The sequence below is a fragment of the Zootoca vivipara genome, chromosome 2 (genome assembly GCF_963506605.1).
Source record: "Zootoca vivipara chromosome 2, rZooViv1.1, whole genome shotgun sequence".
NCBI classification, from domain to species: Eukaryota; Metazoa; Chordata; class Lepidosauria; order Squamata; family Lacertidae; genus Zootoca; species Zootoca vivipara.
Genome location: NC_083277.1, coordinates 98,514,571 through 98,535,807, shown reverse-complemented (window position 1 = coordinate 98,535,807; position 21,237 = coordinate 98,514,571). Strand labels below are relative to the sequence as shown.

The 21,237-nt window shown below is 45.2% G+C and overlaps 1 protein-coding gene across 1 annotated transcript; it reads left to right on the top strand.

The window, feature by feature from the left end:
- Window positions 1–1,354: 1,354 nt before the first annotated feature.
- Window positions 1,355–4,669, top strand: GPR142 (G protein-coupled receptor 142). The gene is made up of 2 exons (XM_035104102.2): window positions 1,355–1,481; window positions 3,879–4,669. The coding sequence occupies exons 1-2, from the start codon at window positions 1,355–1,357 to the stop codon at window positions 4,631–4,633; spliced, it is 882 nt and encodes a 293-aa protein (XP_034959993.2). The 3' UTR covers window positions 4,634–4,669.
- Window positions 4,670–21,237: the final 16,568 nt, after the last annotated feature.

The window sequence follows — 21,237 nt, the reverse complement described above, 5'->3', positions numbered from 1 at the left end:
GAGGTGTGATGTTACCTTGCTCAGTTCCACGAGACCCATGGGATAGACGGACAGGAGATTCCAGCATATTGTTACAAAAGCTGGGTGCCCACCCCCACTCTCTGCAAGACTCCAGGGGGCTCCAGGCACTCACCCAGGACCTGTGTTCCATTGAAGCATTGAGCCATGGCAGAGACTGTCTTAGCTTTAAGAAATAGGGTTTATTCACCTATTTACACCTTCGGTCTGTATGGAGGGGTCCAGATAACTAGGAAAGGTTGGAATAAGTTAGCAGGGCCCATTATAAAGGGGTGTGTGTGTGTCTGTGTGTGTGTGTGTGTCCAATATTCATGCTGCTGCTGTCCATCTGTGTGACTTTATGCCTACCGTTCCAACCAAATATGCCTCTGCTTAGCTCCTGTCTCAGGGGGGTTAGTACTAAATGGATCCCACCTTTTAACTTGCTTCTATTTAATGATCACTTGCTGCCCACTCCCTAAGTGAGCATCTTTGCAGGTGCTTAAATCATTGGACCCACTCCTGTCTCTGAGGCTTCAGCAATCCACTGGCAGTGGGTTCTGTTGCGTGATTTCACGCGCTTGTGTGTTTGTGCGTGCCACCCTTCTACCACTTCGCTTTACATGTCTAGAGGGCACCCTGCCTTCATTCCTTTTGGACGCGAAGGTGGGAATTGGCTGTCATGGCATTTCTCAAAGTCCTGTAGCCAGCTGATAATCTTCAGGAAACAGAAGTCAGTGGCTGATCATATCTGGGTCAGGGAGGAGAAGAGGCATCCAGCTAATACCTCTCCATCTGTTTTTGCCTTGAACAAGACCGCTAGGCCAAGCGAGAGAGCCTCCACTTATATATTGATACCGATCAGGGTGGTCTGCCACAATCTAGGGATCCACAGAGTACACCAGGAGGTTAAAACATAATCAACAGTTGCCAAGAGCTGCTGCAACCATTGCTATATTGATCTCTCTATACTGAAGTCTCTCAGCCCCACTCACCTCACAGAGTGTTTGTTGTGGGGGAGGAAGGGAAAGGAGAATGTTAGCCGCTTTGAGACTCCTTCGGGTAGTGATAAAGCGGAATATCAAATCCAAACTCCTCCACCTCCTCTTCTTCTTCTTCTTCTTCTTCTTCTTCTTCTTCTTCTTCTTCTTCTTCTTCTTCTTCTTCTTCTTCTTCTTCTTCTTCTTCTTCTCTCTGCTTGTACTGTTGTTTTTCACCCCGTGCTTAGCGAAGGGAGAATTTCAATCAAAGTGTTCCATGCTTTGTGGGAAACTGGGATGATGTAGGCCAAGAGTTGACTGCATTCTTCACCATTTGCTCCTTTGCCTCCCTCCTAGCTGGAAGGTACTAAGAAAAGATGAACATGACCGATGCAACATGGGCAAACAATGCCAGGGACCCAGATGGGGATGGAAAATCGCCTTGTCTTGCTGGCACTGCTGCTGTCATCTATTACTGCATCCTGCTGTGTGTGGGTCTACCAGGTAAGGAAAAGGATGAGAAGCAAGCCATCTCCGCAGGTGTGTCTGGGAGAAGCTTAAGAGGTACAAAGAACAAGGAGGAAGAGAAGCAGCAATTCAGAGTGAATGAATTTTTAATTCACAGTACTTTGCTTTGAAAGAAAAGTGGAATTGAAATACAGTGAAATAAAAAAAAATCTTATTAAATAAAAATATGCTTTTAAAATTTTAAATGATACAATAAAAACCACATCACAACAACTTTAAAAAACCATGAAACAAATAAAAGCCCACAACAGAATCACAGAGGTAAATGCTTCTTGGAACCAACCTAAAACTTTGATGCAAAGGGGACAAACAAATGCACTGTTCCAAGATGTGGAGCCACCACTGAGAAGGACCTGTGGCTGGTACCCATCAACAAAAAGGAAATAAAATCTTGAGAACATGTGGATCATGAGCTCTGGGGTGAGAGAAAGTGGCAAATGGTGGGAAAATTTGGGTATGAAAATAGCAAGGGCTTTGGGAAGTAGGTTAAAGAAGTGTTCACATAAATGATTTGCAAGCAAATCTGACAATGATCACAATAACCTTAGGGAGTTCAGAAGGATGCAAAGCCAAGGAGTCATGTGATGAGAGAGCAGAAAGGGAACAAAGGAACAAATTTTAAAAAGGCATATTTTTTCCAAGTGAGGGTTTGTTGATACATTGCTGCTTGGTATGGATTAATTTACCCCTTGTTTACAAAATAAGAAACCTTTTTAATCAAATGCAGCTGGGTCACTGTTAGCAGCATTCACACACCATAATGGAAAGCAGGAAATGGAAAATGGTCATGAAATGTTCTATATGAGCACAAGTCATAAATGCTACTAAGCTTTGTAAATAGAGGAGTGCCGTGTTCTCACAGAATTCATTACTTTGAAAATTGGGACGTTGTAATGAGAATGAAACGCATTTCAATGCAAATAAATGTGAGGTTTTTTAAAAAGTTGTGCCAGTGGTTGGAAATAAATATAGATAGCAAATTGTAAGGTTGTGCCAAAACTCAACCACTGTGTAGTGGCCTTCCTACAGTGAGAATTATGCTGCACAAAGTGGGGGTGTTCGTTGATGGCACCAAGTTCTCTGAAATTCTAAATTATAATCTGCATGAATGCCACTTAATTCTCAAACTTTGGGATACTTTGCCAAGGCACAACTCACAAGAGACCCATCTCTTTGTCTGTGGCCAACTGCATCAAAAGGACATATTTTTTCCCTGTGTTGTAAAGGGGACACATTTTATGAGCTAAAAAAAATGGCATACCTTCAGGAAACAAAGGGGAAAAAATATAGAAGCTACTGTATTGGCTTGGGAAAGGAAATGTTATTTAGGACAAATAGATGGTCCCCTTATGTAAAGCAGAGTATTATTTTTAGAACCAATCACTAGAGGGAGCCATGAGCTCATGTAGATAAGACAATCCTGGACATGCGACTGGTTTGGACCGTTCAGCAAGTGTAGCTTTGTGAATCTGTGCTGGGGGAAAGTACCCTGTTTCTCATATTTTAAGACATACCCATAAAATAAGCCATAGCAGGATTTTTAAGCATTCAAGGAATATAAGCCATACCCCGAAAATAAGACATAGTGATAGGCGCAGCAGCAATGCCGGCCGTGGCAGGAGGAGGAGGAAAAAAATAAGACATCCCTTGAAAATAAGCCATAGTGTGTTTTTTTGAGGAAAAAATAAATATAAGACGTGTCTTATAATATGAGAAACACGGTAGACCGGAGGCCCTGAAGGAGAATCTGACTAGCACTGAGCAGGAGAGAAGGTTCAGAGCCAAGCCTAAATCGAGATACCCATGCTTCCCCAACATAAATGAGAAGACTTTGGATCTCGAAGGAATAGAGACCTCCACTGCTAACAAAGAAAGCAGCCTTATACTGAGTTAGACCACTGGCCCATCTGGCAGCTTAGTGTGGTCCACTTTGACTGGCAATGCCTCTCCTGAGTTTCCAACAGAGGACATTCCCCAGCCTTGCCGGGGACGCCAGGGATTGAACATGGGACCTTCGGCTGGCAAAGCAAATGCTCTGCTACTGAGTTATGGCCTGGAGAGACATTGGGCACATTGAGGAAAGCTGGGGAAGGAATGTGCAAAAGGTCACCCAATGGGCTTCATGGCTGAGTGGGGATTTGAACCCAGGGCTCCCTGACAGCCGCACTGCCTGTCTTTAGCAGAGTCATTCTGTTTGGAACTACCACCACATTTCCATTTCTCTTTTTCTTAATTTGAGTTTTGAGTCGAGCGGATTTGCAGGTGGAGGCTATTTGTTATGTTCCTGTGCCTTGCTTGTGGTGGTGGTGGTTGTTGTTTTCTGTGATGATCTCCCACCTATTCCAACTCGCTTGCCTCTCTTCCTCATTTCAGTGAACATTTTGGCTGCCATTGCGCTCACCCGCCTGGCTGCCCGCACCAAGAAATCCTCCTATTGGTACCTCCTGGCCCTCACGGGATCCGACATTATGACCCAGGTCTTTGTCGTCTTCGCGGGCTTCATTGTGCAGGCGGCCATCTTGGGCCGCGAGGTTCCGGGCGCCTTTACCCTCACCATCAACGTGCTGCAGTTCACAGCCAATCATGCCTCCATCTGGGTGACTGTCCTGCTCACTGTGGACCGTTACGTGGCCCTCTGCCACCCACTGCAGTACAGGGCTGTGTCTTACCCAGGGCGCACCCGGAAGATCATTGGCGCCGTTTTTGCAGTATCGTTGGCCACCGGGATCCCCTTCTACGGGTGGCTGGATGTTTGGCATGATGCCTACCCACCCACCACCATGGACAAGGTCCTGAAATGGCTCCACTGCTTCCTCATCTACTTCATCCCCTGTAGTATTTTCCTGGTGACGAATTCTGTGATCATCTACAAGCTCAAGCACTCAGGCTGGCCCCACCGGCGCCTCAGCAAGACCACAGCCATTCTGCTGGCCGTCACCACCGTCTTCATCATCCTCTGGGCTCCACGGACCGTTGTCATGATCTACCACCTCTATGTGGCCTCCGTCAGACAGAACTGGGAAGTCCACCTCGCAATGGACGTTGCCAACATGGTGGCCATGCTCAACACCTCCCTCAACTTCTTCCTCTACTGCTTTGTCAGCAAGACTTTCCGGCGCACTGTCTAGGAGGTGCTGGCGTCTATCCAGCTCCCATGCACCCAATCGCCGAGGAAGAGTGGCCCCTTGGATCCAGCGCTAAAACCCCTGGGGGTCTTAGATGGGACTATTCTAGGAAGAGCATCTCCCTTCTGCAACCAGCTCCAACACTGCTGAAAGTTTCCACAGCCCAACAGCTCCCTGGGACATGGGACAGATAGGCTTGGTGTCCTGACATGACTCTGAATCCAGAGCATTAGACGACAACATAGGAGGGTCTACTAGACATGGATGCATATGTGTGCATGGATATCTATATATGTTTGTTTGCATATATGTATTCTGTGTATCTGTGCATGGAGACGGGGTGTGTGTGTAAGAGAGAGAGAGAGAGAGAGAGAGAGAGAGAGAGAGAGAGAGAGAGAGAGAGAGAGAGAGAGAGAGAGAGAGAGAGACTCTTTGTGCAGAGAGATAACCATTTACAAAGTAGGAGGGTTTCCACAGTGTGCATATATCCACAGGGGGAGCTGGTCATCTGTAATATCCCAACCAATGGGACATAAGAGGACAGGTCGTTGCTGCTTTTGACCACACCATGAGTCAACATGCTCCCATGACAAAAATCAAAGGGAGAGGGCAAATAGGGCTCATCTATACTGTTGTTTATTGTGGATAACAAGCTTCCTGTACCTCCACACAGGTCAATTCTGAGTCCAGAGCAACTGTCTACCAGCTCCATCTGGTACTCCGGCTGAGACCTTACCTGCCTGCGCCCTGTCTTGTCAGAGTGGTACATGCTCTAGTTATCTCCCACTTGAACTACTGCAATGCACTCTTCGTGGGGCTACCTTTGAAGGTGACTCGGAGACTACAACTAATCCAGAATGTGGAAGCTAGACTGGTGACTGGGAGTGGCCGTTGAGACCATATAACACCGGCCCTAAAGGATCTACATTGGCTACCATTACGTTTCTGAGCACAATTCCAAGTGTTTGTGCTGATCTTTAACAGTCTCTGCTCAGTATACCTGAAGGAGCGTCTCCACCCCCATCGTTCAGCCCGGACACTGAGGTGGTTCCCTCACTGCGAGAAACAAAGTTACAGGGAACCAAGCAGAGGGCCTTCTCGGTAGTGGCGCCCGCCCTGTGGAATGCCCTCCCATCAGATGTCAAGGAAATACACAACTATCTGACTTTTAGAAGACATATGAAGGTCGGGATGCTTTTAATATTTGATGTTTTACTGTGTTTTTAATATTCTGTTGGGAGCTACCCAGAGTGGCTGGGGCAACCCAGTCAGATGGGTGGCATATAAATAATAAAATTATTGTTACTATTATTATTATTATTATTACTACTACTACTACTACTACTACTACTACCAATAGTAGTAGTATTTTTCCATTGTCCATTTGGCATTCTCCTCCAAATCACTGACTTGCCACACTTTCCCCTCCCTCAATCTGGACTTTTCCATACCAGCGATACTCAAAAAGGAGAGGGTTTGAAAAAACAGAGAACTACGGTAATGGAGGCACAAAAACTTTACTATCCACATTTAACAACAGTATGGATCAGCCTTCCGTTTGCTCTGATTGTCTCTCCACAAACACAGTAAGAGGTACCACACGGGGATATTTTAAGGTGCCGCCCTGTGTGCCGTGGGTAGCTAGTATGTTTAGTGTTGTGGGGAGCTAGTATGTTGATTTCGAACACGGGTTCAAATCCCCACAAAGGCCACTGAACCAGTCACTGTCCCTCAGCCCTTACCTACCTCACAGGATTGTGATGAGGAATAAGGGGAATAACTAGCTGCCTCCTCCGCTGCCCTGAGAACCTTTGAAGAAACTCCAAAAGGTAACGAATGCCATCCAAGGAATAAAAACATGGCTTCATCCTGAAATAACCCACCTTTCTTGGCTCGGTTTGGTTTGGTTGGGGAGGGGGAGTAATTCGTCCTCCTCTTATGCTGAGGACTTGCAAATATCCTTGGTTTTATTGCTCAGCGCTAATGTTGTCACAGATCCTATCAAATAGTGGGGCACGGAACCCACATAGATATACCGGTAGGATGGCATACAACTAAGTTTTACTAAGAGAAGACCTATTGAAATTAATTAGTCATGTTCATACATTTCAATAGGTCTGCTATAGGTATCGCTTAGTTGAATACCACCCATAATCGACCCAACACTCCTTTTTTAAAAAAAAAAAATAAATTTTTATTTTTTTATTTGGAAAATAATAATGATTGTTTATAAGTTACTGTGCAGAATATAATGGAAATAATATACAAACCAGCAAGTTTAATTGGAAGTCTGTTCAGAATCTGGTGAAGAAAGGGAGAAGACGAAAAAGTAATAGAGCATCTGATCTTTTAGTATCAATCTGTGTTTATTTGTTTGTCTAGATGAGGTTTTGTAAGGGTGTGGAAATCAGGCAGGTGTATGTATGCATGTATGAGTTAGTCGTGAAGGTATGTAAGAATTTGTCAAGTGTGAGTATGGGTGTTGTAATTGTGATAATAATTGTTTCTGTGTAATTTTCTGTTTTAAACAATAAAAATTTATTTTATTTTTTTTAAAAAAGGAGTGTTGGGTCGATTATGGGTGGTATCAACACAGATTGATACTAAAAGATCAGATGCTCTATTACTTTTTCGTCTTCTCCCTTTCTTCACCAGATTCTGAACAGACTTCCAATTAAACTTGCTGGTTTGTATATTATTTCCATTATATTCTGCACAGTAACTTATAAACAATCATTATTATTTTCCAAATAGTATCTACTAGTTTGTTTTACAAGGTACAGTCTATTTCTGCCAATGGGGTTTCTTTCAATTTATTCTTTTTCAAATACTCCTCAAAAATTTCCCATTCCTTTTTGACTTTTTGTTTAGTTTGTCCTTTTATTCTACCAGTTGTTTTTGCCAATTGCATATACTCTATCATTAGGGCTTGCCAGTCTGCTATGTTTGGTGTTGTCTTATTCTTCCAATTTCTCGCGATTAGAACTCTCCCCGCAGTTGTACATAAGTAATGTTACCTTTACTTTCTCCATTTCTTTTGGCATTATACTCAATAGGAATATCTCGACCCAACACTCCTAACTGATGCTGTATGGGGGAAATGGGGCAGGAGCAGATTTCCCCAGTGACAAAATATTGCACGGTGCAAGTGTTAAAATAATGCAATACCCCCACCGCAGAAGTGCTGTCGGTTTCTGGGCGGGGTGGGTGGGATTTAGAGCCCGGCAGGACTCCCCATTCTGCTTTCTCCCTTTTTCATACCAGCCCTGGTCCAGAACCAAGACACAGCATTTCTTTAATTCTGGAGACAGAACTCAGCATCTGACCAGAGTGGGAAACCAGGGAGCTGAAAGGTGAGCAATGCCCGAGCCTGCAAAATCCATTCCACGTTTTCAAGACTACAGGCACGCTTCTCCTCGCACCCCACCCCCTTGCTTTTGCTCCCATAATATTTGCCTTTGGGTGGGTTTCTCTCCCTCTCTGAAAAGCTCCTTTCACACCAGTCCTGAGTGCTCCTCAAACCTGGCTGCATCCCAAGTTGCTGGAGAACACTGCCTGGGAGAAAAACTGGCTCTATCCTGCCATGCTCATCATCAGCTCATGCTCTCTCACACAAGATGCATTCATTTCGGCTCCAAACATCACGTCTCTGTGTGTATATCTATAAAAATGTAAACTGGCCATGTCAGTTAGTATCCACGTTTCACCAAAACCGCTTGACCGATTGCGTTCAAATTTTGACACAATGCCGCATGCGAATATGAGAGCAAGCCCGTACCATTTTCAAAGACAGACGTTACACCTGTGCCACGTAAAACCCCGTGTTTCAAAACACACCACTCAGAGGAAAATGCATTCTGGGAAAAGAACCAGGTTGCAAACCAGCGCCCTCTAGCGGCGGCTACACTGGTACTGCACCTATAAAACCTTCTCTCTCAACAACACCTTGGCTCCCGTTTACATACTAGGCCGAAGCCTTTACAGACTAGGCAGAATGGAGGTACTGACTCGCCTGGGTGGGGGTTGGGGGGAGGAGGGGACGGGATATGTCAGGACACGGTGGGACCAGTCACAGGGATGAGCCAGGGGGTGGGGAAAAGAGGGGGTGTGATACGCCATGGGTCAGGACAGTGGGGGGGATCACAGGGATAAGCCCGGGGGGAGGGGGCGGGATACGTCATGGATCGGCACAGGGTGGAGGCAGTCACAGGGATTAGCCACAGCAATGCGTGGCAGGGCCAGCTAGTACACACACACACACACACACACACACACACACACACGTTTGTACCGGTATATGGCTGTGCAAAGCAGAAACACAAATGTATGTACAGTAGTCCATTCATTCAAAGGTGGTTCCACCACAGGTTGAAGGTGTTTGACTGATGGCTTAGCTGAAGACACTGTGAATCCTCCTTATATCCCAGCATGGCCCAGTCTTCTCATTGAGGCGATAAACTTGGGTCTGGGCCACTTCAGACAGGAATTATAGGAAGGGGCCGTTGTTGATGATGATGATGATACTTATTAATCACCTTCCACATGCGCATTTCAAGGTAGCGGTTTCCAACCACATATTGAAATGTAGGTGAATCAGACCAGAATATGTGGAAGATAACATGCTAATCATGCACACATTATAAACAAAAAACAAAAAACTGGATCTGAAGAACTGGATCTGAGATACAAGGTCCCTACCTGGAAGCACCCTTTAAATGCTTGGGTTTTTAAAAATACACATTAAACATCACCAGTCAATCTCTCTCCCATCACAAGAGGGCAGAAGAGACAGAGTCAGGAAAGGAGCGGATAGAAATACATAGACTTGATAAAAACTATCTTGATTTTCGCCGACCTTTGATATTTTTTCCACAAGTCCTAGGGTTTTTTAATTTGCATTTTTTTAAGAGGGGGAGAGCAGGATAGAAACTACTTTCTCCATTAAGGCTGCTCAATATAGTTGTAAAAACTTAGGCTGGATCTAGACACATCAAAAAATGTGTTTCAGGAATACGTGTTGTAAACTTCAAAATGGGAAATCACATTGGCGAAAGGCGGGACTCCGCAGCGCCATCTGGTGCCAGTGTGCTATAACGCATATAAAATACTTTTTCTTTACTAATGTAGCTGTGTCCTTAATCACAAGTTGAACGAAAATAAACAACGGAGAAGCCTGCAAGGATTGTACTGTATTGATTTGTGTGTCTTTCTTTGACTGCACAATTGAAATATGCAGTCACCTGGTTGTCAAGGGACTTGGATCTCACAGTCCCTGGTGAATAGGCTCAGCTGAAGGAATGGCTGAATGCTCCAATCTGAGTCTTATTTTTCTAGCAGTGTAGAAAAATCCTGTGGTTTTGGCTGGGTGTGCTTTCACCAGAACGCTATTTTAGTAGCTCCCATCACACAATGATTTTTATAAAAAAAAAATGAAAAGAAAGCTTACATTTTATGGGAAACGTTTAGGCTGCCCCCTCCCTTGTTCGTTTTTTTAAAAATAGAAACAGCTTATTTCAGAGATACGGTTATTTCTGTTACAACAGAGTGCTAGAACTGGAGAGAAAGGATCTTTCCAAAGATCACTTCACCACTTCCACTCATGTCAGTGAAACATATTCACATGCTTGTATTTAGTTTTTTTATTATTTCACATTGACTTACACATGTTATATCATCCTACCGGTACATTCCACCAGCAGCACAGCAAAGCTTTGGACTACGCAAATGCTTTCTCAGCAGGCCATTTAATAAAAGTATCACCCGGGTTTTAATATTTGCATTAGAGAATTGGAAGAAATTTAAAATTTATTTAAAGAACAAGCGTATAATAGATTAGAATCAATGGAAGTGAGGGAGATACAAAGAGGTTGTAGATAATACAATGGTGTGAAATAAGTATTGCTAGAAGATAGTTATAATTCAATTAAGAGGAAAGATATAGATAGAGAGTAAAAGGGTAAGATATAAAAGATAGAGAAATGAGGTAATATTAAAGTAAAAACTAGAGTTTATATAAGATTTAGAGTTTACTAAGGATGATCTGCAGGGACCCAGGTGGCGCTTTGGGTTAAACCACTGAGCCTAGGGCTTGCTGATCAGAAGGTCGGTGGTTCGAATCCCTGTGACGGGGTGAGCTCCTGTTGCTTGGTCCCAGCTCCTGCCAACCTAGCAGTTCGAAAGCACATCAAAGTGCAAGTAGATAAATAGGAACCGCTACAGCAGGAAGGTAAACGGCGTTTCCATGTGCTGCTCTGGTTTGCCAGAAGTGGCTTTGTCATGCTGGCCACATGACCTGGAAGCTATACGCCGGCTCCCTCGGCCAATAATGCGAGATGAGCGCACAACCCCAGAGTCGGTCACGACTGGACCTAATGGTCAGAGGTCCCTTTACCTTTTCCTTTAAGGATGATCTGTAAAGAAACACAGAAGGAGGTGGAATGAGGAAGTCAATAGATTAGAAATAAGGGATATAAGATAGAATTTTTGTATTCTTGTATTTTTTGTATTTTGTATTTTTTGTGTTTTGTATTTCTGTATGTTTTTGTTGTTTGTTTAAAAAAATCTTCAATAAATACATTTAAAAAAATATATTTGCATTAGAGATAGTAGTAAAATAGTGCAAAACAATAAGTATCCATAAATGAAGCATGGCGCGTAGCCAACAACTGCAGGAGCAAGAGACACTGGATGGAAGTGTGGTGTTGCAAACTGCAAGTGTCCTTGATAAAAGGGAGAAAACTGCATTTTCTCAGCAGCATTTTCTCTGTTCTTTACAGGGCAGTTCTGTACATGTCTACCCAGACGGAAGTCCCACTGTCCCACTGATTTCATAGGGCTTACTCCCAGCTCAGTTGATATAGGATTGCAGTCAATGAGAGGCTTATTAGTTATTTGTTACTTATAAATGAGTGAGTGGGTGCGAGTGCAATCATATATACACAGTGCTTTAATTTCTGGGGGGGACGCAGGGGGACGCATACCCCTAAACATTCTGTGAATCTTTGTACTTTTGTCCATTTGCTGTAATTATTTTTCCTGATTTGAAGTATACAATAGTGGTTTTCTCTAGTCAAAATGAAAGTACCCCTAAACATTTTTTTTAAAAAAAAAAGCACTGCATATACATATTTTTTAGTTGCTTTAAGAGGCGGGGGCTCGACAAAGCGGGGTTTTAAATAGAAATAAATAAAACAATAAAGTTCAAAAGCACACCAACGCAAGTAGATAAATAAAACAACACACACACAATTGCAGAGGAAAAGATACGTCAAGATCTCCCCATAGCAAATGAGCATCTGATGGCAGAACATTTCTTAAAGCCGTCGTCCCCAAAGGTCCTGTGAGGCAGATGGTCCAGAAATGGAGACATTTTGTGAACATCTCCGATACTGGACACAGCATCTTTATCAGAAAACTCTCTGCCTCGGAGGGCGTTTTGGAATGGCTGCTCTTATTGCACAATGACACCTCTGTGCTTTAAAACACGTTTCGTTTCTTCTGGCTGCTGTTACCATCTTTGGCAGGTTTTAAATGCCCTCTTGCCAAAAGTAGCTGCCTTTGCTCAAATTCCAGGCACGGATCCAGAGGCTGATTGCTGTCCTTTAGCTAACTGGGCAGCTTTGACAGGTGAGCAGTGGGATGGTGTAGGATTGGAAAGCAAAGTCAATGGGGTGCTTCAAGACAACCATTGGGCCCAGTGCAGCTCATGCCTTCAAGTTCTTCACAGCTTCCACATAACATCACCCTCTTAAACATGCCACCCTGTCTCCAAGCATTGAATCTGGAATTACCATTTCCACATGGTGCTTTGCTATATTACTTAAAGGTGAAGGGACCCCTGACCATTAGGTCCAGTCGTGACCGACTCTGGCGGTTAAACCACAGAGCCTAGAGCTTGCCGATCAGAAGGTTGGCGGTTCGAATCCCCACGACGGGGTTAGCTCTCGGTCCCAGCTCCTGCCAACCTAGCAGTTCGAAAGCACGTCAAAGTGCAAGTAGACAAGAAGAAGAAGAAGTTGTTACCTCTTCTGGCACCTCCACCTCCCAGTCTTCCTCTTCTCCTTCTGACCTCTCAACGTCATCCTGCCACCACTCTCCGGGCTCTAAGCCAGGCATCCCCAAACTTCGGCCCTCCAGATGTTTTGGACTACAATTCCCATCTTCCCTGACCACTGGACGTGTTAGCTAGGGATCATGGGCGTTGTAGGCCAAAACATCTGGAGGGCCGCAGTTTGGGGATGCCTGCTCTAAGCCTTCTTCCCTTGGGGGTTCCCCAGCTGGTTTCTCCTGCCATTCCTCTGCGTCCAACCAGTCCATGACATCTGGTGCCTATTGCCTGCTTAATCTGCTCACTGATACTCTTTTCATCCTTCAAAGTGAAGGACGCTGGCAGACAAGGTCGCTTTCACTGTTCAACTGTTTTCTTTGGTGTGTGTTTTTTAAGAAAAAGACCTGAGTTAATAGGGTTGGTTTAGCGCTCCTTCCCCCACCTCAATCCTCCAAGAAGCTCTCGAGTCATTAGGGGCTGATTGGATTCACTTGGCAAACACAGACAAAGGTCTGGCTGTTGTTGACTGTGCTTAAAGTGTCCATCTGACTTCATCTGCTCTGTTTGAACAAAGGATTTCCTGTTGGTGTGCTGATGTGTCCTTGGGCACTGCTGGCTGGGTTGAATGATTCTCCCCCTTCCAAAGATATGAACGCATAATGTTGGTGGAAGATGGCAGCTACTACAGCTGGGGAAGATGTTGTGCATGTGCGTGTGTGTGCATGCACACTCACAGAACTATATACACACATGCATACACACTGCATTTGCTGAAGGCAGGTGGAGCCTCATTCAGAGAATGCGCCCTCTGTAAAAATACGCCACATTTTATTTATTTACACAGTATTAGAGCCGACCTTTTCACAAATCCTTTTTGCAATGTAATAAAAGACAACATAAAAATGCAATAAGACTTTAAAAACAATCAACGCACAAAGCAGAACAGCAGCAGACTAATCGGAAGTGGTACAGTTCAGAATTCACCAACTCTGTCGCTTACCAGCTCATTCTGTATTAAAGGTGTTATAAGAATTTAAGGTCTCAGATATATAAATTAAATGTACAAGGCAAACACGTACATAAATATATAAACCACATTTCTGAAACAGTACAGGAAGACAGTCCTGAAACCATTTTGACTCTCCCCAACTGACCAAATGTTTCTCTGCAAGGAGGGAGGAAATGAAAAAAAAAACCTCCCCATTGTCTCCGTGCTCACAAATCCTGCCCAGGTGGCTCTGTGGGTTAAACCACTGAGCCTAGGGCTTGCTGATCAGAAGGTTGGCGGTTCGAATCCCTGTGACGGGGTGAGCTCCCGTTGCTTGGTCCCAGCTCCTGCCAACCTAGCAGTTCAAAAGCACGTCAAAGTGCAAGTAGATAAATAGGAACCGCTGCAGCGGGAAGGTAAATGGCGTTTCCGTGTGCTGCTCTGGTTCGCCAGAAGTGGCTTTGTCATGCTGGCCACATGACCTGGAAGCTGTATGCCGGCTCCCTCGGCCAATAATGCGAGATGAGCGTGCAACCCCAGAGTCGGTCACGACTGGACCTAATGGTCAGGGGTCCCTTTACCTTTAGGGTGAGCCTGTGACCTGGCTCAGGAATTAAGTATTTATCATTACAAAAGAATAGCCAGGCTGCCTGGGTGATCCAATCAGTGACCATTGACAATTTTTTTTGCCAGACAGGATTTTGCTGGAGACCACCTCTCTCTGTGATGTATGTACGGTATGATGTAGGGACCCAGGTGGCACTGTGGGTTAAACCACTGAGCCTAGGGCTTGCCGATCAGAAGGTCAGCGGTTCAAATCCCTGTGACAGGGTGAGTCGGTTACGACTGGACCTAATGGTCAGGGGTCCCTTTTCCTTTATGTATGATGTATTGGGGGGTCTTGGGCTACACCCCTTCTGCGATGTATGTATGATGTTTCTGGGGGTGCTCTTGAGTTTGAGGGTGGGCAATTTCAAAAGTCTATATAAGGGCTGGCACACCTTTGTTCTGGGTTCCTTCTCTTTCCTGCTTGTGTTGAGTGAGAACCCTGTTGCAACAGTTTAATAAAGATCAGGCTTAATAGCTGCTTTGCTTCTCAATAGTCTCTTATTGGCCTCTGTTATTTTCTCCTACCAATAGGGAACCCGCTTGAGGACTCTATACAGGCTCTTGGATACCCCATAAGGGAAAAGGGCAGATTTTGTTTACAACAAAGCTGGTTTAAGAAAGGAATTCACACGCAAACCATCTACTTTGCACAGGTACATAGTGTTCTCAGCCCCTTAAAAAAAGAAAAGACTCAGATTTTACTGCTTCCAAGGTTTAGCCACACACAGCCCACTGTGCATTAGTAAATCGGGAGGTTGACCTGCCTTGTGCTACACTGACGAAGGACCGCAAAGTGATTGCACACACAATGGATCCTTTTTGCTCTTTCTCTGGGAGATCTGTGCCATCGGCAACACCGCAGCACAAACTGCATCTGCAGAAGCAGCTGATAAAGGCCCGTGTTGCCCCATCCACAGCTTACATATATGGGGCATTCCGACAGAATGTGTTTGTTTATAAGATGCTGCAAAACTCTTCCTTATTCTTTGCTACAACAGACCACCGTGGCTACTTTGCTGGACATGCAGGGCAGAGCATGTCCCTGGCAGAATCTGCTTTGCCCCCGGGAACATCCTACCCCAGCCTGCACCCGCGCTGTCATTCTCATTCCTTGCTGGGATCAAACACACCCCAGCGTGGGTTGTGCCCCAGGTGACAAGCTCGGGATGAGAGTTCCTGTCCGCTCAAAAGAATGAGTAACATTCTCCGCTTGTCAGAGAGCAAAAGAAGGGCATCATTCACACCCCTCTCCTGTTGCATGTGACTGCCACCTCTTCTGCCAGAGACCACTGTCAAACAGAACATAGCTGGCAAGCCACAAGCTGTCTGTCACTGTGACATAGAGTTGCCACGCAGCAGAAAGAAATAAGGCTAAACGGCCTGACCGCCTCTCCCGCTTTGGAATCGATTGTCAGAAAAGCAAGAAGCAAGGCCATCGCTACCACCACGGCATTTGTTGTTTGGTTTTTAGCTGATCACCTTAATGTAGCCTTTGCCAACCTAGTGACTGCCAGTAGGGTTGCCAGACTCAATAGAGGATAGGACTTCTGTGCCTTTAATTGCCCTGCTCTCTTTTGAGTCTGGAAACCTGAAAGAGAAACCAGCAGGCTTGGAAATTAAACAAAGGGTCTGCTGGTTTCTCTTTAAGGTTTCTAGACTCAAAAGAGAGCAGGGCAATTAAAGGCACAGAAGTCCTGTCCTCTATTGAGTCTGGCAACCCTAACTGCCAGCTGTTTTGGACCACAATTCCCATCAGCCCCAGCCCAGGCGCTAGTTTGGCAGTGGCTGCCTTAATGAATGAACAGCATTGGAGTTGGGCTGTGTTTCCCACCCTCACCCTGTATCCAGAAATGCACCCCACTAGTCTTTACTGCCCTGGGACCTTTCTTACAGCCCATCAAAGATCGCGGAGATCTGCCCCACTAGCTCTACCAGCAGAACCCTTTGTGTGGGCCCCACATAGGTACCAGAAATTTCGATTTCAAAATATTTATTATTTGTTGGTTGGATTTATTCTTACAGTGGTACCTCGAGTTACAGACGCTTCAGGTTACAGACTCCGCTAACCCAGAAATAGTACCTCGGGTTAAGAACTTTGCTTCAGGATGAGAACAGAAATCATGCGGTGGTGGTGGGACAGCAGTGGGAGGCCCCATTAGCTAAAGTGGTACCTCAGGCTAAGAACAAGTTTCAGGTTAAGAACGGACCTCCAGAACAAATTAAGTTCTTAACCCAAGGTACCACTGTACTTGGTAGTAGGCTGGGGGAGATCAACTACCTTCTTTCTCAATGTTCCTGACTATAATTTAGGTTCATAATTTAGAAGTGGTGTCCTGAGGCTAAGGTACAGTGACCCAGCTTGGTGAGAAGCAGCTGAGACTCAGAAGCAACCATGTGAAATTTGGCTGCATACAATTTTCCAATTATCCTCCTTATTTCCCGCCACAAACTTTTCCTCCACGCACTCACCCAGCCACATACAAGCTTGTTGCGCAGCTGTCGCCAGCTCATGTTGGGTTAGCTTTGAGAGGGAGGGAGGGTGCCAATTGGGTGAGAAAGAACTCAATGCTTGGCTCTCTCGCATGTGGTTGTGATATTCATGTGCGCACACTGCAGCCACGTGAGATAGTGGCTTTCAAATGATGGGCTGTAAACAGCACGTAGCCTCCATTAAATGAGAACAGAGAGAGAAAGAGAATGCTTTTCCGTGTCTCCTGCATGCTCCCTACGTCTGTAAGTGTGTCTGAGTACTTTCAGGATCCGAGCACAACATACCCTCCAACTGCCCCAATTTCCCGGGATGGTCCTGTAAATTCCCCAAGCCATCATGGCGTCTGATTTGGTCACAGAACGTCCTGATTTTCCCCACACCAGTGGGTGGAGGCCACAGAAGCAGCTCCTGGGGTGGCAGCAGTATTGGGAAGGAGGCGAAGGCACAAGAGTTAGTTTCATAATCCCCAAAGATACATTGGGTAATAGATATCAGTCATAAATATAGACACAGAAACATGGGAACGGTTGTAGAATATGGATATAAAATTTCAGCATGTTATGGTCTAAGAGAAAATTATATGAAAATGAAATATTGATAGTATCTAACACCAAGTAAATTGGCAAAAATGTATAAATCTAAATCAAATAAGTGTTGGAGGTGAGGGTCACATGCCTTGCCAAGCCTAGATGCTGCAATCAACATAAAAAGTGTTGGCCCGGGTTTCTCTTTCTTTCATGGAACCCTGATAGTTGGAAAATTAGCAGGTGAAGCTTTTTTCTGGCACAGCATGAAAAGTGTTAATTAAGCAGCTAAGTAGTCTAATGACAGGCTGCTGTTGAATCCCAGATGAAAAACTATGGCTCTCCAATGTTAGACTGCAAACTGCCATCATCCGATCACACCCGACCATTTGCCAAGCAGACTGCAGTTGAGCCACATGTCTCACAATTTGGTTAACAATCCCACAACCTTGTGTTGCAGGAACAGAAACTGGGAAAGTGGGTTTCAATGCTTACCAAGGCTAGTTTCTCTCATGTCTCTGGTTCAGTCAATGGAGCAGTTATAGCAAGTATTTGTTCTGTTATCTTAAGCCTTAGGACCTGCCAGGAAGTCCCCTCACACATAAGTATTTATTGTGTAGCTGTGACAAGGTCAGCTCACAGTTTTAGGGCCTCTTGACGCCAAGCAGCCCTGAAATTCGCAGCTGGGAAAGGCCAGCTCTCGCCCTGATTTATGGCCAGATTACCAAATCTTTCGTTTGATCGGATTGCTTCTATTGTTTAGGTGGGAAAAGGAAACGCGGAAGATGGAGCAGCCTGCTTTGTGCTGCTCCAGAGCAGGGTTTCCCAAACTTGGGTCTCTGGTTGTTGTTAGACTACAACTCCCATCATCCCTAGCTAGCAGGACCAGTGGCCAGGGATGATGGGAAACGTAGTCCAAAAAAAAAACAGCTGGTGACCCAAATTTGGGGAAACCTGTTCTAGTGAAGGGCTGGCGAATCTGTAGCTCTTCAGATGTTGTTGGATGCCATCAGCCCCAGCCAGCATGTCCAATGGTCAGGCATGATGGGAGTTGTAGTCCAACAGCAGCTGGTCAGAAAGAGGGGCAGCTACAGGTCCTACAGAACAAGACTAGGAACCAATGGGTGGAAATGGTAAGATTACGGCTAAGCATTGGAATAAATGTCCTGAAGATGAGAGAGAGCTGTTCATTAGTGGATCAGAATGTCTTGGGAAGGTGGGCAGACTCTGCTTCTTTGAAAGCATTTAAGCAGAGGCTTCCCTGACCAGGTCTCCTCTAGAGATATTTTGGACTACGACTACCATAATCCCCAGCCATGCTAACTGCGAGGGCACTGAGCTGGGGAAGACTGTGTTTGCAAGGTTCCTGCATTGAGCAAGGGGGTCGACTAGACAACTTCCAAGGTCCCGTTGTATTCCAAGTAGCACTAAGGTTGTTCCATCGACAGAAGCCATTATGGTTTCCTGTGGGCATGATGATTTTCAATTACCCTCATATCTTCTGAATTTGCCAGTATACTCAACTACAGTACTGTCAACTGTTTACCAAAGTGAGATTAAATGTATTCCCATCTGAAGACCTAAACCGCAGACTGACAGGATTGCCATACACCCGGGGAAATCCCAGACATGTCCTCTTTTGGGGTGCCCACATGCCCATCTGGGAGGAGTTTTACAATTTTAGGCAAATATCTAGGGCTTTGGGGGGGGGAAGGTCCAGATTTTTACCTCTGGAAATATGGCAACCCTACTGGTATACCTTATCAGAATAGACTCTGCTTATGTTCTCAGGCTGCTGATTGTATGAAACATATTTTATTACACTGTGGGCTGTATAAACAAGCCAGGAACCAATTAATCAAGCCCTTATTGGTCAATTTACCTGGAAACGCTGATATCATCTATGTCAGGTATCTCCTTGGAGATAAGATAAATGATATACGGTAACCGTGGCAAAATTCTCTCGGAGGTAATAAGAATTAGAAATCAACATGCGCTGGATAAAACACAGTGACTGTCTAGAAATGCCTTTCCTGTATTTCTGCCATAGCTTGCTTGCAAAATCGTTTTCTGCGGGTCTTTGGACCGTAATGAAGATGGTGTGTGTTCCAGAGCAGATTTGGGGAGGTGGAGAAGAAGAGAAGTGGGGGGGGAGAGAGTCCTGTTGTGCCAGCTTCTGCTAGCCCAGCAATCTGCTTGAATATAGCCCTAAGATTCTGTGATGCTATTTCCAACGGGCTCATTAAAAAATGCATGCGGCTCCATCGCAAAGCACCCAGTCTCCAGCTCTTGGTTTGCAGCGCTCCTGGACCTGCCTGAAGGAGAAATGGAAGGTCACCGAGTCTCCACCAGCCACACCGAGGCACTCAATAATTAATGGTGTCTCTGTTTGCTTCGGCTGCCATTTCCTGAGTGGCTGAAAAATTGCTGCTGATAGGAAAGGCTATCGGACCAGGAGATGTGCAGCCTGACCATGGCACGACCTCTAGCCCAACCATTGAGTTGTTGAAGCACTCCGGAAAGTTTGTTCCGCCGTATGTTAACGCTTCATCAGAGGCACTGGTCATTATACAGCTCCGGCTCAAGATTGCAGAAGGCAATTACGGTAATCCAGGCACCCCAAACTTCGGCCCTCCAGATGTTTTGGACTATAATTCCCATCTTCCCCGACCACTGGTCCTGTTAGCTAGGGATCATGGGAGTTGTAGGCCAAAACATCTGGAGGGCCGCAGTTTGGGGATGCCTGCGGTAACCCATTACCTGGGAATATCAACAATGAGTCTCAGGTCACCCAGGCTTTGATTTTGCGGCAACAGCCTAGCATGGCTACCTCCTCATATTTTCTGGCACAGGAGCCACTTCCAGGGGGTCGAGGTCCCTTTGTGTGTCCCCCCCAAAAATAGTTGAATATTCAAATGTTGTGTAAGTGCTGCATCTTAGGACACTCGTACCTACGGGACCGCCTCTCCTGGTATGCCCCGTGGAGGACCTTAAGGTCCACAAATAACAACACGTTGGAGATCCCGAGCCATAAGCTGGTTAGATTGTGCTCAACTAGGGCCAGGGCCTTTTCAGTATTGGCCCCAACTTGGTGGAACGCTCTTTCACAGGAGACCAGGGCCCTGCGGGATTTGTCCTCTTTCCGCAGGGCCTGCAAGACAGAGCTGTTCCGCCTGGCCTTTGGGTTGGATTCAGTCTGACCCCTGGGTTTCCCTCCCTCACGGTTTTGATTTATGGACTTCAGTACTTAAAATGAGGCTGCATTTTAAAATTGTATTTTAATCTGTACTTTAATTTATTGTTTTCTTTTATGTCTTATTGTAATTTTATTGGTGTTAGCCGCCCTGAGCCCGGTTTTGACTGGGGAGGGCGGGGTATAAATAAAAATTTATTATTATTTATCTTGTGATTATGTGGAGTGGGGTTGACCAGCCCTGCCCCCCCCCCAATCTTTTATTCAAGTTGGCACCCCTGTTTTCAAGAGTGCCTAACAAACCAGCTTTGTAGGCACTTGTTCCCTGAGACTCCCCCAGGCATTCTTGCTAGTTTTGGAAACCGGTGTTTACCATCCCCTTTCATTTCCATAAATGTACATCCCGCATGATTTTTAGATTATAGTAAATGTTTCAGTTAGCATTCCAGGGCATCTGAGAACCATGTTATTGCTTGTGCTGATGACATACAGTTTCTATTTTGAGTGTTTTTGGTTGTGATGGGGTGGTTTATAGATTTTTGTTGTTGTGCATTTATTTAGCCACCGTGACTATTTGAAAAGGTACATTTAAAAAAAAACCACAAAAAAGAAACCACACACACAAATAAATACAAATGCGGGGAAAGCGACAACAACAAAAAGTGCTTTTACTGTAATAAACATGCCCTAAGGTAGGGTGGCCATATTCCCAGGGGTAAAAATCAGGACCAAAAATATATACATACTGAGCTTCG